The following is a 13,061-nucleotide window of genomic DNA, read 5'->3' as shown; positions in this document are numbered from 1 at the left end:
TAAAAAAAATCAAGAGCAAGTCTAACGTTATCTGTTTGATGATGCCCAGTGTTAACTAGAGAAGTGTCACATTACAAATGACTTGTCACTTTACTTTTGACAGATACCATTGTGGATGGTAATGTCGATGAATTAATAACCGAAATGAAAGAACTGAAAGAAACCCTTGAAGAAAAAACCAAGGAGGCAGACGAATACCTGGATAAATACTGTTCCCTGCTTATAAGCCATGAGAAGTTAGAGAAAGCCAAAGAGATGTTAGAAACACAAGTTGCTCGTCTGAGTTCACAATCTAAACTTAATCTTCGAAGTTCTCCTTTGGTGAATTCAGTTGCTCCAGGACCATCCCCAGTCCCTTCTGCCACTGAAAAGAAGTTACCATCTGGCCAAAATAAATCTTCAGGCAAAAGGCAAAGGTCCAGTGGGATTCGGGAGGATGGGGGAGAAACCACGCCTTCTACACCAGAGACATTTTCTAAAAAAAGCAGGAAAGCCATCAAAAGTACTCACCCTGCAGAGGATGCAGAAGATGCTGAGTTTGAGCCAGAGGGGCTTCCAGAAGTTGTAAAGAAAGGTATGACATAATTTTAAAAGTATTTGTGTTCTTTTAAAAAATTCTAAAAAAATTCACATACAAAAAGAAAAGAAGCATTTGTATTTTGGGGTTATTATGCCATGGTCCTAATTAATCTTCAGAAGCAATAGTCCACTGTTAAATTGGTAAGGTATATACTTTCTTTTCTCTCATGAGAGAATGACAGATCTAATTACTTATGTCACAGTACAAAAAATACTAGGAGATTTGAAAAATGACTGTCAAAAAACTGTTTGGAAATCGATATTTCTGTGCTGAAAAATCCCCAAATCAAGATAACCCTTCAAGTTCCCCACCTTTAGTGTTGTGTGACCCAGGTAGTAGGGAGCTGAAAGATGGGGCCCCATGATGCTGGCTCCTGGCTGGAGCTACTTACCATGTTTTTTGTTTGTTTTTTAACCCCAGTGTTCCCTCAACGTGTAGCCCAGAGACTGGGGCCAGTCTAGGAATGTTCGTTACTGTCCCATGACCAAAACGATGTATAGAAATCTTGAGTTAGAATTTAAAATTTTCCTAGCCATTTGCTATTTTGCTGTTTGCAGTATCCAAGCACATAATCAGTTTTTATTGTACTCATTCTTATTGTATTATACAAAAGTATCATTCCACAGCAGATGAGAGATTACTCCCTACCCCTCTTCTGTCCTGTAGAACTAGAGAAAAACAAGTATCATATATTAACGCATAAATGTGGAATCTGAAAAAATTGCTATAGATGGTCTTATTTATAGAGCTGAAATAGAGACACAGAAGTAGACGACAAACATATGGATACCAAGAGGAAAAGCGGGGCGGCAGGATGAATTAGGAGATTAGGACTGACATATATATATTTTGACATATGATATTGTTGATACTATGTATAAAATAGGTAACTAATGAGACCCTACTGTATCGCATGGGCTTCCCAGGTGATAAAGAATAAATGATATTCTTTATGAATGATAAGAATCCATCTGCCAATGCAGGAGACCAGGGTTCCACTCCAGGATCAGGAAGATCCCCTGGAGGAGGGCGTGGCAACCCACTCCATATTCTTGCCTGGGAAATCCCATGGACAGAGGTGCCTGGTGGGCTACAGTCCATGGGTCAGAAAGAGTCAGACGCAGCTGATGGATTAGACCGGCACGCGCTGTATACAGCACACGTGTGGGAACTCTGTGCTGGGTGCTCTGCGGTGACCTAAGTGGGAATGCAGTTCCAAAGAGAGGGCGCATCTGATACATGGAGCTGATTCACTCTGCTTACGGTAGAAATTGTAAAGCAACTGTACTCCAATGGCAGTGTAGTTTTAAAAATGGATTCTGGGATACAGAAAACAAACAAACGGTTACCAGTGGGGAGAGGACAGGGGGAGGGGCAAGATGGTGCAGGAGATTAAGAGGTACCGACTACTACGCTTGAAATAAATGAGCTACAACAAGGCTATATCGTTCAGCATAGGGAATAGAGCCAGTAATATAGCCAATATTTTATAATAAGTAAAATGGAATGTAACCTTTGAAAATTGTGAATCACTGTGTTGTACACCTGAAACTAATATAATACCATTAATCAATTAAAAAGAAAAAATTCTGGGAGATGATTTGGGGAAAGAAAACTTTTTTTTTTTTTTGCCATAGATGGTTTGAGAAGCACAATTTTGAGTAATTCTAACCCTTAGCTAAGAAATCCAACCTCCAAATAGTTAGTTGGCTCTTTTTTATGACCGCCTTTTATTTGTAGGTAAAGGTTAAAAACAAAAGCACAGTCTCCTGTAGTTAATGTAGTTGCTTTAAGGCTGTTTTGGAGCGTGTGTGACACGCTTTCTTTTAGTGTCCTTGGGATTGCCGTTCTCCTCTTGGCCATCACTAGTTGTGTCAGTTCCCTCTATGTGGGGAGATGATGCCGAGTGAAGTCACTCTTAGCAAGACCCAGACTCTCCTCCCATCCAGTCTTTCTACGTGAGAGTATCCCCGCAAGTAGCTGTTGTGACTTCACAAATTCCCCCTTTCCACAAGAGCAGGCCTTCCCCTGTGCCTGCCCCTTTCCATTTTACCCCTTATTTCCCCCACCCATCCGTCTTACAGGAAGGCCTGCTGGTTTGTTCTCTGTAGAAGCAGGAAGTTTTTTCCTTGAATGTTATTTCCACCCCCACCCCCCTTTCCCCCATGTTGTTTCTTTTGTTTCTAACAAGAAAAAAAAACCTGTGAGGGGTTTACTCAGCTTGCTGCCTCCCAGGGTGATTGTGAATAAAGTGGGGCCGCCGCCCACTGCGGAGGAGGAAGTGGATCCTTGCTCACTGGTGAATGTCACTTGTGAATATCACTCCCCCTGGAGAGGCTGATGGAATTGCAGCCAGCAGTGCTGATGGTCACTTTTGTGCCCTTAGGGTTTGCCGACATCCCAACCGGAAAGACGAGCCCCTACATCCTGCGGAGGACAACCATGGCAACCAGGACCAGCCCCCGCCTTGCTGCCCAGAAGTTAGCAGCATCCCCACTAAGTCTCGACAAAGAAAATCTCACCGAAACCTCCAATCCAACAGCTGGTGGCAGCAGATCACAAAAGGTAAACTCCGTGAACATGTATCTACTGTGTGAAATCCAGGAAATGAGAGCGTTATCTGGGCAAGACTTTGACACTGAACCCTCTGACTCAGGAGCCCTTCAAAGTCTGACCTTTTCCCCGTGGTATAAATAAGTCAGTAGTGAGGAGAGTAGCAAGCAGATGCAAGGATAGACGTCACGTTATCCTGCCGCACAATCTCATCCTTGACCCAGCAGGCTGCTTATAAACAGTCTGATGGGAAGTGGTGTTGTCAGAGCGGAGCTCCAAGGGTTTGTTAGAACGTTTCGGCGGAACTGTGGAAGGACGGGGCGCAGGCCCTGGTGTTTGCTTGTTTACAGGCTTCCCTCTCACCCCTCCGCCCCCCGGCTGTGATTCTTAGTGTTTACTGCCCCTCGACTTTCTGTGAAAAGCGCGTATTTCAGCAGATGTCTGAAGAAAGGAGCTCTGCTGGTGGGTGTCTCTCTTGATTGTTGAAGTGAGAGAGGGTTAGAATCCTAGGGGCCTCTCTGCACCTCGCAAAGAGCCCAGGCAAGTTATTTAAAGCAGAGAGTGTATTTGCTTCACAGCCATAGCAGCAGCTACCGTTTATGTATGCAAAGTACATGAATTTTAGGTAACTCAGTTTTATTTTATTTTATTGAACTCTCTTAGGTAGTTATTATAAAAGGACGAAGAAAGTAAGACTCGTAAGATTGAACCTCCCCAGGGTTAACACCTGTCTCTCAGCTCCAGTCTTGCTCTTTTCCTATTGTTTCTCAAACTAGGGATCACAGGACTCTTGTTGGAAGTTTCTGGAATAACTTACAGAATTTTTGTTTTTAATATTATGATTTTACTTTGTTTATTGGTTAGAGTTTAAGTATTCAATCAGATAACCTTGATCCAGCCAACAAAACTTTGAAGGTGTAGTAACCCTTATTTGTATAAGGTAATACTTTTTAAGTGGGCAGGCGTGTTCCTCATTAGGATTTTAGATACCAAATACAAAGACTTTGGTGATTAGTTGCATCAGAGCAACAACATTTAAGCAAATGTTTGTTATGCTGATATATAAGAGCTTTAAGGATTAAGGAGTTTATATCTACAGTTAAGTTTGTTTATAACTTACATTATAATAAAGATCTTATTCACTGGGGGCTGAGGGAGAAGGGTATGAGATTTTCTTTCACTCATTAAAATGGGCCCATCTATGACTTGGAATTAGAAATATTCTGCTATTTTGTGCAAATTTCTTTCCCTTCCCCATCAGTCTTCCCACCTCCCACCTTTCTCTCTAATTTTTCTTTCTTACTGTACACTCATGTTTGGAGTTAACTTTTGAATGTTGGTAACAGTAAAACACTGAAGAGTATATTGGAGTAGGTCCTAACTCTCCAGGGACCATAAGAACAGTTTCTTTTCCATAAAGTAACTAGTACTTTTAAAGAGTGAAGCTTCCAGACTTGACCAAAGCTATTAATATTAAGCACAGCCTAACTCCTGAAATGAAGTATTTGGCTGTTTCCAGTATGACTTCTGTGATGTTGCTGATTATGTGAACAGTTTACTTGTGTCCTCATGTCTAATACAGATATCTTCTAAATTAATGGAGCTGTTAATGTCCTAAAGTGATTACAATAATAATAGATGTTTAAATAGATGTTTAAAGGTGTGTTAGGAAATCACCTCCTAAGATTACCGTAGGGGTCACTTTTCCTTCTTTTGTGAGGACTGCTGGTAAAGCAGTTGTCATGTGGAGTTGGAGCTTCTTTTCTAAGAGAGCTTTGCACGCTAGGGGGCCTGCTCTCCACACTGCTGTCACATCTGCTGAGGACAGAGCAGTAACCATGGCTTCCTGCAGACTTGTGTGCACAGGAGCTATAGGCTGCAGTAGGCACCAGTGGTTATGAACTGCTAAGCAATTTTGTGCACTTGTGCACATGAATGGGGGGTGGTTCCTCTTGAAAGGAGGTTATAGGGGACTTGTGATTAGATGCAAGCCTTCAAAACCCAGCCTATTGATTTTTAATGTCATTCAACATTTTCTGAGTCACCTTATAAAATGCTTGCCTCATCTGCTGAGCATATTTCATCATTCCGTTTGAAAAAAGAGACTGCAAGTTATTCTTTCCTAAAGCGGTTGCTTAGAAACTTCAGATTATGAATATTCACCTGAAGTCACTGGCTGAGTGTTGAAAGATTTCCTAGATCATTTAACAGAACTGTTAGTGACAGCTGACAAGTTCAAAGGGGAACATGGCCAAGATGCAGAATAGGTGAGGATCAGTCTCTGCTTTGTCTCTGGGAGTTAGCTCCAGAGGACCATCCATTAACTGTATGAGATGACTGTGAGGCCATCACCACAGGGCCTGTCAGCAATTTAGTGGGATCTTAACCATTTTTCCTACTTATGAGTTTCTTTTCCAATGAGCTATTTGCATGCCCACTGTCTCCCCACTGTGGCTGCAGACACGGTTTGTAAGACAGTTAGGGTACGGCGGGTGCACTTAATATCTTAAATACCTGGGAAGTCTGACCTCATCTAGTTATGTATAAGTCTGAGGCTAACTAACCAACATGAGGATCAAATCTGAAGTTAAAACTCTGATTACCAACTACAGTTTCCTCAATTCAGAATCAAGAAATTGAGTCTGGAAGGGGAGGCCAAAGGGTGAACTTTGGCTATTCTATTGGGTTTCAGAAGGAGTTTTACTAGCTCACATTCTCTTTCCCCAATGCAGTCTCTCTCCCCACCTCCTCTGTCTTTTTTTTTTTTTTTAAATTTTAAACTTGTATTTCTAAGAACTTATAACTTTGGTGTTATTTATTGACAGGGCATAGTTATGAAAGGAATAGCAAAAGATAAAAATGTGTATTTGTTCATTATAAATAAAACACCTCCCCTTAAGTAATGCATAAAATATCAAATCAATATTTATAGTTTTTCTGTGTGGAAAATACATTATTCCTAACCAGTATTCTTTTCACTGTGTGATGGAAAACACCATCTTGGCCCATAGTTTGCTTTTCTTTTTTTTTTTTTTTTTTTTGGGTTTTGTCATACATTGATATGAATCAGCCATAGATTTACACTTATTCCCCATCCCGATCCCCCCTCCCATCTCCCTCTCCACCCGATTCCTCTGGGTCTTCCCAGTGCACCAGGCTGGAGCACTTGTCTCGTGCATCCCACCTGGGCTGGTGATCTGTTTCACCATAGATAGTATACATGCTGTTCTTTTGAAACATCCCACCCTCACCTTCTCCCACAGAGTTCAAAAGTCTGTTCTGTATTTCTGTGTCTCTTTTTCTGTTTTGCATATAGGGTTATCGTTACCATCTTTCTAAATTCCATATATATGTGTTAGTATGCTGTAATGTTCTTTATCTTTCTGGCTTACTTCACTCTGTATAAGGGGCTCCAGTTTCATCCATCTCATTAGGACTGGTTCAAATGAATTCTTTTTGACGGCTGAGTAAAATTCCATGGTGTATATGTACCACAGCTTCCTTATCCATTCATCTGCTGATGGGCATCTAGGTTGCTTCCATGTCCTGGCTATTATAAACAGTGCTGCGATGAACATTGGGGTGCATGTGTCTCTTTCAGATCTGGTTTCCTCAGTGTGTATGCCCAGAAGTGGTATTCCTGGGTCATATGGCAGTTCTATTTCCAGTTTTTTAAGGAATCTCCACACTGTTTTCCATAGTGGCTGTACTAGTTTGCATTCCCACCAACAGTGTAAGAGGGTCCTCTGTCTTTTAATGGTGCAACTAAAGGTTTGATTCTCCTGCAGCTCATGGGTTCAAGGGAAATGTCTGTCTTCTGTATCACTTTCTACTTTAAAAAAAAGAAAAGGAAAGAAAAGAGTGCCAGTAAAACTCTTGTTTTTTTCCTTCAAATTTTCATGGACAGTAATTTTCCATTAAGTCCTAATCCTTCAAGGCCACTCCTTTTTAAGTGTCCTGCACATCATCTGAGGTAGAGGCAACCTTTCCAGGGATCTGATCTGTTGGCCAGATTTACTATGTTTTGTAATGAAAAGTATTTAGCTGCCTTTTAAAACCACACACTTCCTATGGAAAGAATATACACAGGGAAATAATTTCCATTCTTTCTTCTTCTGCTTCAGAAGGCAGTCCCGGGCAGGCAGTTGGGCAGGGAGTGGTCTGTCCCATAGGTGCTTCTCAGAGTTGGTACTGAGCACATATAACCCTAGCTAAGAGTCCTTCCTCTTTTTCTTTTAAAGATCTTCCTACCTGAACCGTCTACTCTTGCCCTTTCACTTTGGTTGTGACGTTTTCATGTATTTCATCCGTCTTGCTCTTTCTCTCTCCTGACCCCATATTTTTTCTCACTACCATAGAAAACTCAAAAAAATCTCAACCCTACCAGCTGCATTACCCTCTCATCTACTTAAAGTCTCACATTTTTTGAGATCCCCCTTTCTCTTAAAAGGGGGATCCCCCTTTCTCTTAAAAGGCAGGACATCGAAAAGGGAACTTAAAATTTTTTTCTGGACTTTAAATGGAAGGAGAATGATTAAAATGTTGTTATGTGAGGAAGAGGCTCTAGGTCTTTTAAATGTTGTTAATAAAGCTTCCACCTTATGAAACTGTTAAGACTCACTGGAATACGTTTATTTGAATGATAGAGGCTCAAGTAAGATAAATGGAAGCTGGTTTGGGTTCTTAGGCAAATATTGAATGTTTGCTATTAGTCAAGCATATTTTGGGCACTGTGGATGCAGAGGTAAAAAGGACACAGTCTTTGCCCTCAGAGAGCTTACCTTCTGATCTGAGACGGTCACGGTGGCCTTGGGAACGAGTGTCTGGTCATTAGAGATGTCAAGGAAAGCTTTGCAAGGTGGCTCAAGAGGTGGTGTCCGAACCTTTTCTCTAGCTTCTCTTTTAGGTGGGGGCCTGTTTTCAGGGTAGAAGAAATCGTCATACTGTGTACAACTCCTAGAAGAAGAATTGAACTTCAAATGTGATGACCTAAATAAGTACTTTATTTTTCATGCTGTAGAAATGCGAATGTGATTTTAAACCTCTAATGACAATACTTGTGTTGCAGGTCAAGGTTTCTCAACAGAGCCCAGTGGATTCAGGCACTGCCTTCCGAGATCCCACTGCCAGATCTCTCTCCATCAGTAATCTTCCTGAGAGAAGTCCAGCAGGCAGCCCCAGGGAGGGCCTGAGAGCCAAGCGAGGCCACCACGCCCCCAGCCCAGAAGCCAGCCTGGAGTCCGGGGGTGGTGGGGACTGTAGGGTCCAGTAAAGAGCCCGAGCGTGTCAGGACTCCTGGAAGGCGGCGGCTGCTGAGCAGAACGCAGTCTGACTGTGCGCTTGTCTTTGTTCATCAGTCGGCACCTTTACCAGAGGGAAGAAAGCAGCTCCTTTTAAATCGAAATACATTTGACTGTTTAGATCTCCCCTGTAGAAGAATTATAAAAGTTTGGAAGCACTGATTACCTCTACATTGATACTCCTCTTCTGTAATGTAAAATAGTCCCGTATAAAGCATTTTGGCAATGTTACACTTTAAATGGCAAGCACTGTATTACAACTCCTGTTTTTATGTGGATTTTACACTAAAAAATTCAAGTAACATTTTCTTACTTGCAACAGACAGCTCCCAGGAAAATGTAAACTTTTGCTTTATGATATTTCTTTTGTATAATGTTAGACATGGAATAATTTTAGATCAAGAATTTCTTTGAGTTGAGTAAAATGAAGGAAATCCTGTTACATGTTTTTAAGGAAAACATGCACACAGATACATGTGTGGGTGTGTTCCTCCTCTTCCACACTGTTTTCTAAATCTTGGCTTACTTATATAACCTGTTCATACTTGTGTGTGGTGTGGTGGGAGTTGTGTGTTGATTTTCAGTCAGCCTGGCTGCAGGCTCCTCAAAGGTACAGTATCTTGAGTTTTCTGTCATTGTGCTGTTTCTCTTCAAGGCCAGTTTGTTGGAGTGCTTTGGTAGGATTCTCATAAATGGTGATCTATAAAATATGGCATTTTTTCTAATAAAAAATTCAATTCACCTTTGTTTTATGTACAAATGATTTCTAAATATAAATATATTATGAACTTTGGTACCATTTCTTGTTAACTTCAACAGCCTCTTGTAAAAGTAAACATATTTTAACAAATGATACTACTACATTTAGAAAACACATTCAGTTATATTAAAAAGACATGGTTTGGAATGTGGGTCATGAAGATTATGTAGGCATATAATACGTCCAGCCAGTGCCTAGCACATGTGTGTACTCATTAAATCTCATCAACAAGGTTACAAGTATGTGGTATTTTCCAGCTCATTTATGGATGACAGAGTTTTGTAAATATGCAGGCATTCTGAGCCATATCAATTTCAAAAACTTTGGAACAAGTCCTTGTGTCCTCGAATCAGGGTAAAGAAGTTTTCCAGGACATGAACTTGTAAAAGATAATTTGCTGTTGACTTTTAGTTCAGATTTATGTATAAACTTTGACAAATACTAACATTTATATTTTAAAATTGTCCTTTGGTAGGTGGCCTCTATGTTGGATAATGCTTCAATAATATGAAGCTACTTAGTATTCATCTACTGAAAGTGATATCCTGTCTTTCCCCCTGATTCTTCAGTTGCTCGGGGTTGTGATCTGGTGCAATATCCTTATCATAAGTCATCCCAAGGCTGCCATGTGCTCAAGGGCATGGCCCAGAGGAGATATTACTAATATCAGGCCATCAACTTTATTGGCTGTCTGCAGTTATTGGAAGATTCCACTCAGTAGGTCTGGCTGGGTGGTTCCGTGGGTTCTTAAAAGCATCCTTTTTTTTTTTTTTTTTTCTTTTTCTTTTTTTTCTATTTTTTACTGGAGTATATTTGCTTTACAATGTAGTATTCTTTTGTACAGCAAAATGAATCAGCTATGTGTATATACATAATCCCTCTGTTTTGAATTTCCTTTCCATTTGGGTCACCGCAGAGCACTGAGTAGTTTCCTGAGCTGTGCAGTATGTTTTTCATTAGTTATCTATATTTTATTCACAATATCAATAGTGTATGTGTGTCAACCCCAGTGTCCCAGTTCCTCCCACCCTTCCCGCCTTCCCCCTTGGTATCTGTATATTCTGTGTTTCTATTTCTACTTTGCAAATAAGATCATCTATACCATTTTTCTCGATTTCACATATATTATGTTAATATACAGTATTTTTCTGACTGACTTCATTTTGTATGACACTATCTCCGTCCATCCATGTCTCTACAAATGACCCGATTAAACAAAATCAGTTCCTTTTTCTGGCTGAGTAATATTCCATGGTATGAAAGCATCTTGATCTTTTCCCAGGTGGACTGTAGCTGCTGCTCCTTGTTACGGAAAATTCTCAGCATGTCTTCCATTTATATAATTGTAGAGACTTGTTCACAGTCTTATACATGGACAGCCAAGATGTTAAATATTTTTTTCCTTAAGCTAACAATACTTGTTATACTATGAGCTGAGTTGCATATAGGTGGTGGTTTAGTTGTTGTATCTGACTCTGTGCGACCCCGTGGACTGTAGCCTGCCAGATTCCTCTGTCCATGGGATTTACCAGGCAAGAATATTGGCGTGAGTTGCCATTTCCGTCTCATTGCATATAGCATGAAAACAATACACTACAGTCCCAACCCTGAAGTACCTGATAAACCAGTTGAGTCACAAATAAGATCTGGTTGACAAATCATAAGGGAAAATAGACCAAGTCCAGAGATCTAGGTATTTGATTCTCATTTGTACAATGACAGGCTCAACTGAGATGATTATTTTCATCCTGAATATTCTGTAGGAACTGAGATGGCCCTTTGTATTATTGAGAGTTATCAGGAGTCCAAAGGGACTGCATCTTCAATAAAAAGGGAATAAAAACCAACATTGGAATTGTAGCCCAAGTTTCTAAGAGTAACCCCTCAACTCTGTATACATACTAATTTTCTCTCAATATTTGTGATTTTTCTCATTCAATCCCAATCTATTTCTTTTGTTGGAACTATCAAATTAAGATTTGTTTGAACCTGGAAAGTAGTATACTTCTTCCCAGGGGCTCCTAACTCTAGAAGGAGTGATCCGTTTCCCTTGCCAACTATCTTTGTTTGAAAAGACTTCTGACTACTCTTAGGATGGCTCAGAACATTGATCTTAGAATTTCCAAGTTAGCTTTCCCAAAGCCATTCAGGCTAGGGTAAGATGTTATGAAAATAATTTAAGTAGGAAGTAAACTATGACCAATTTTTTTTTAAACAAAGATTTGTGTATTTACTGAGGCTATGCTGGGTCTTCGCTGCTGTGTGGGCTCTCCTCTAGTTGTGGCGAGAGGGGCTACTCTCCCCGTGGTGTGCAGGCTTCTCGCTGCTGTGACTCCTGTTGGGCGGCACAGGCTCTCCGGCGTGTGGGCTCAGTAGTTGCGGCTCCCGGGCTCCAGAGCACAGACTCAGTAGTTACGGTCCTCAGGCTTAGTTGCTCTGCAGCATGTGGATTCCCGGATCAGGAATCAAACCCGCGCCTCTTGCATTGGCAGGCAGACTCTTCACCACCGAGCTACCAGGGAAGTCCTTTCTTAAGTCAGAGGTTTATTATACCACAATCAGGAGTTGAATGAAATACGTTGGCATGTATTTTATTTCCCTTGTGTGGCTGACAAAGTGGATACAAGTGTTTCTTCAGCAGGACATTGGAATCGGTAGTTGCCAATTAATTGACAATTGAGGATAGTTGAGCTATGTTCTTTTCCTACTTCTGTTCACATAAGCTGCCTTCCCTTCAGAGAAATGGGCCTTACTGACCAGAGGACACTGAGGGGGTAGACCTTGGGGAGCTTCAGAAGAACCAGGTCGTTCTAATGAGAAAAGCCTGAGAACCTGAAACTAGCATGCTACCTCCAGGTAGAGCTGTGTGTCTAAAGGCACTATTCACCTGAGCTATGGCTCAGCTACTTAAAACACTGTGTGGAAAGTTGTATTCATTTCACAAAGTGATTTCACATGTTTGCTCAGACCTTACACCTTTGAGAGGTAGGCATTAGGATCTCCATTTCATAGGCTAAGATTAAGTAAGAGACACAGCTTCTGACTCACGTCTGGAGAGAGCTTGTTAATAATAATAACGATGGCTCTCCCAACAAGCTTGCAAAATGGGGATCATCCTCCTCGGATAAAAGATGACATGGGCTCAGAGAGCTGAAGTATTTCAAACTCGGTTTCGTGAGCAGAGAGGCCACCCTCTTGTTTATACTGTGCCTCTCTGGGAGCAGGCTGTTCCAGAATAATTCTGATAGCACAAATATTCCTGTGATAGAAGTAGCTTTTCCATTTTGTGCAATGCAGATGTCTGTCCTTCAGTCTAGGATGATGGCATCTGGCTTGTGTTACCTTCTGTTGAATTTTCAAAACGTTAAAATGAGACTAGCTATAAATTTCAACTTGTAAAACTTATAACTACTACCACAATGCATGCATGTGTGCCTGCTAAGTCACTTCAGTCATGTCGGACTCTTTGAGACACAATCGACTGCAGCCCACCAGTCTCCTCTTGTCCATGGGGATTCTCCAGGCAGGAATACTGGAGTGAGCTGCCATGCCCTCCTCCAGGGGATCTTCTGTCCCGGGGAGGGAATCCACATCTCTTCTCTCTCCTGAATTGGCAGGCAGGTTCTTTACCTCTAGCGCCAGCTGGGAAGCCCCAACTCAATGCATAAGCACTATTTAAAATGCACGTTTAATATAATGTAGACATTGAAAGTCAAATGTCAGAATGCCTGGGCTCTCCATGTGACCTTGGGCCAAGTTTGACCTTCACTATGCCCCAGTTTCCTCTGGTAAAATTGGGAATAGTAATAGAGTCTGGAGAAATGCAGAAAAACATCTGCTTCATTGCCTACACCAAAGTCTTTGACTG

At 41.2% G+C, this 13,061-nt stretch overlaps 1 protein-coding gene across 1 annotated transcript in view; it reads left to right on the top strand.

Moving 5' to 3' along the window:
- CENPF (centromere protein F) overlaps nucleotides 1-9,188 on the top strand; it is a 62,097-nt gene extending 52,909 nt beyond the window's left edge. Inside the window, exons 18-20 of the mRNA XM_043923436.1 lie at nucleotides 104-574; nucleotides 2,967-3,145; nucleotides 8,202-9,188. Of these exons, the coding sequence (XP_043779371.1) occupies nucleotides 104-574; nucleotides 2,967-3,145; nucleotides 8,202-8,405 (854 nt within the window). The 3' untranslated portion in view covers nucleotides 8,406-9,188. The remainder of the gene's footprint in view (nucleotides 1-103; nucleotides 575-2,966; nucleotides 3,146-8,201) is intronic.
- Nucleotides 9,189-13,061: the final 3,873 nt, after the last annotated feature.

Source organism: Cervus elaphus, chromosome 14, assembly GCF_910594005.1.
Source record: "Cervus elaphus chromosome 14, mCerEla1.1, whole genome shotgun sequence".
Taxonomy (NCBI): Eukaryota; Metazoa; Chordata; class Mammalia; order Artiodactyla; family Cervidae; genus Cervus; species Cervus elaphus.
This window is presented reverse-complemented; position numbering and strand designations above follow the sequence as displayed.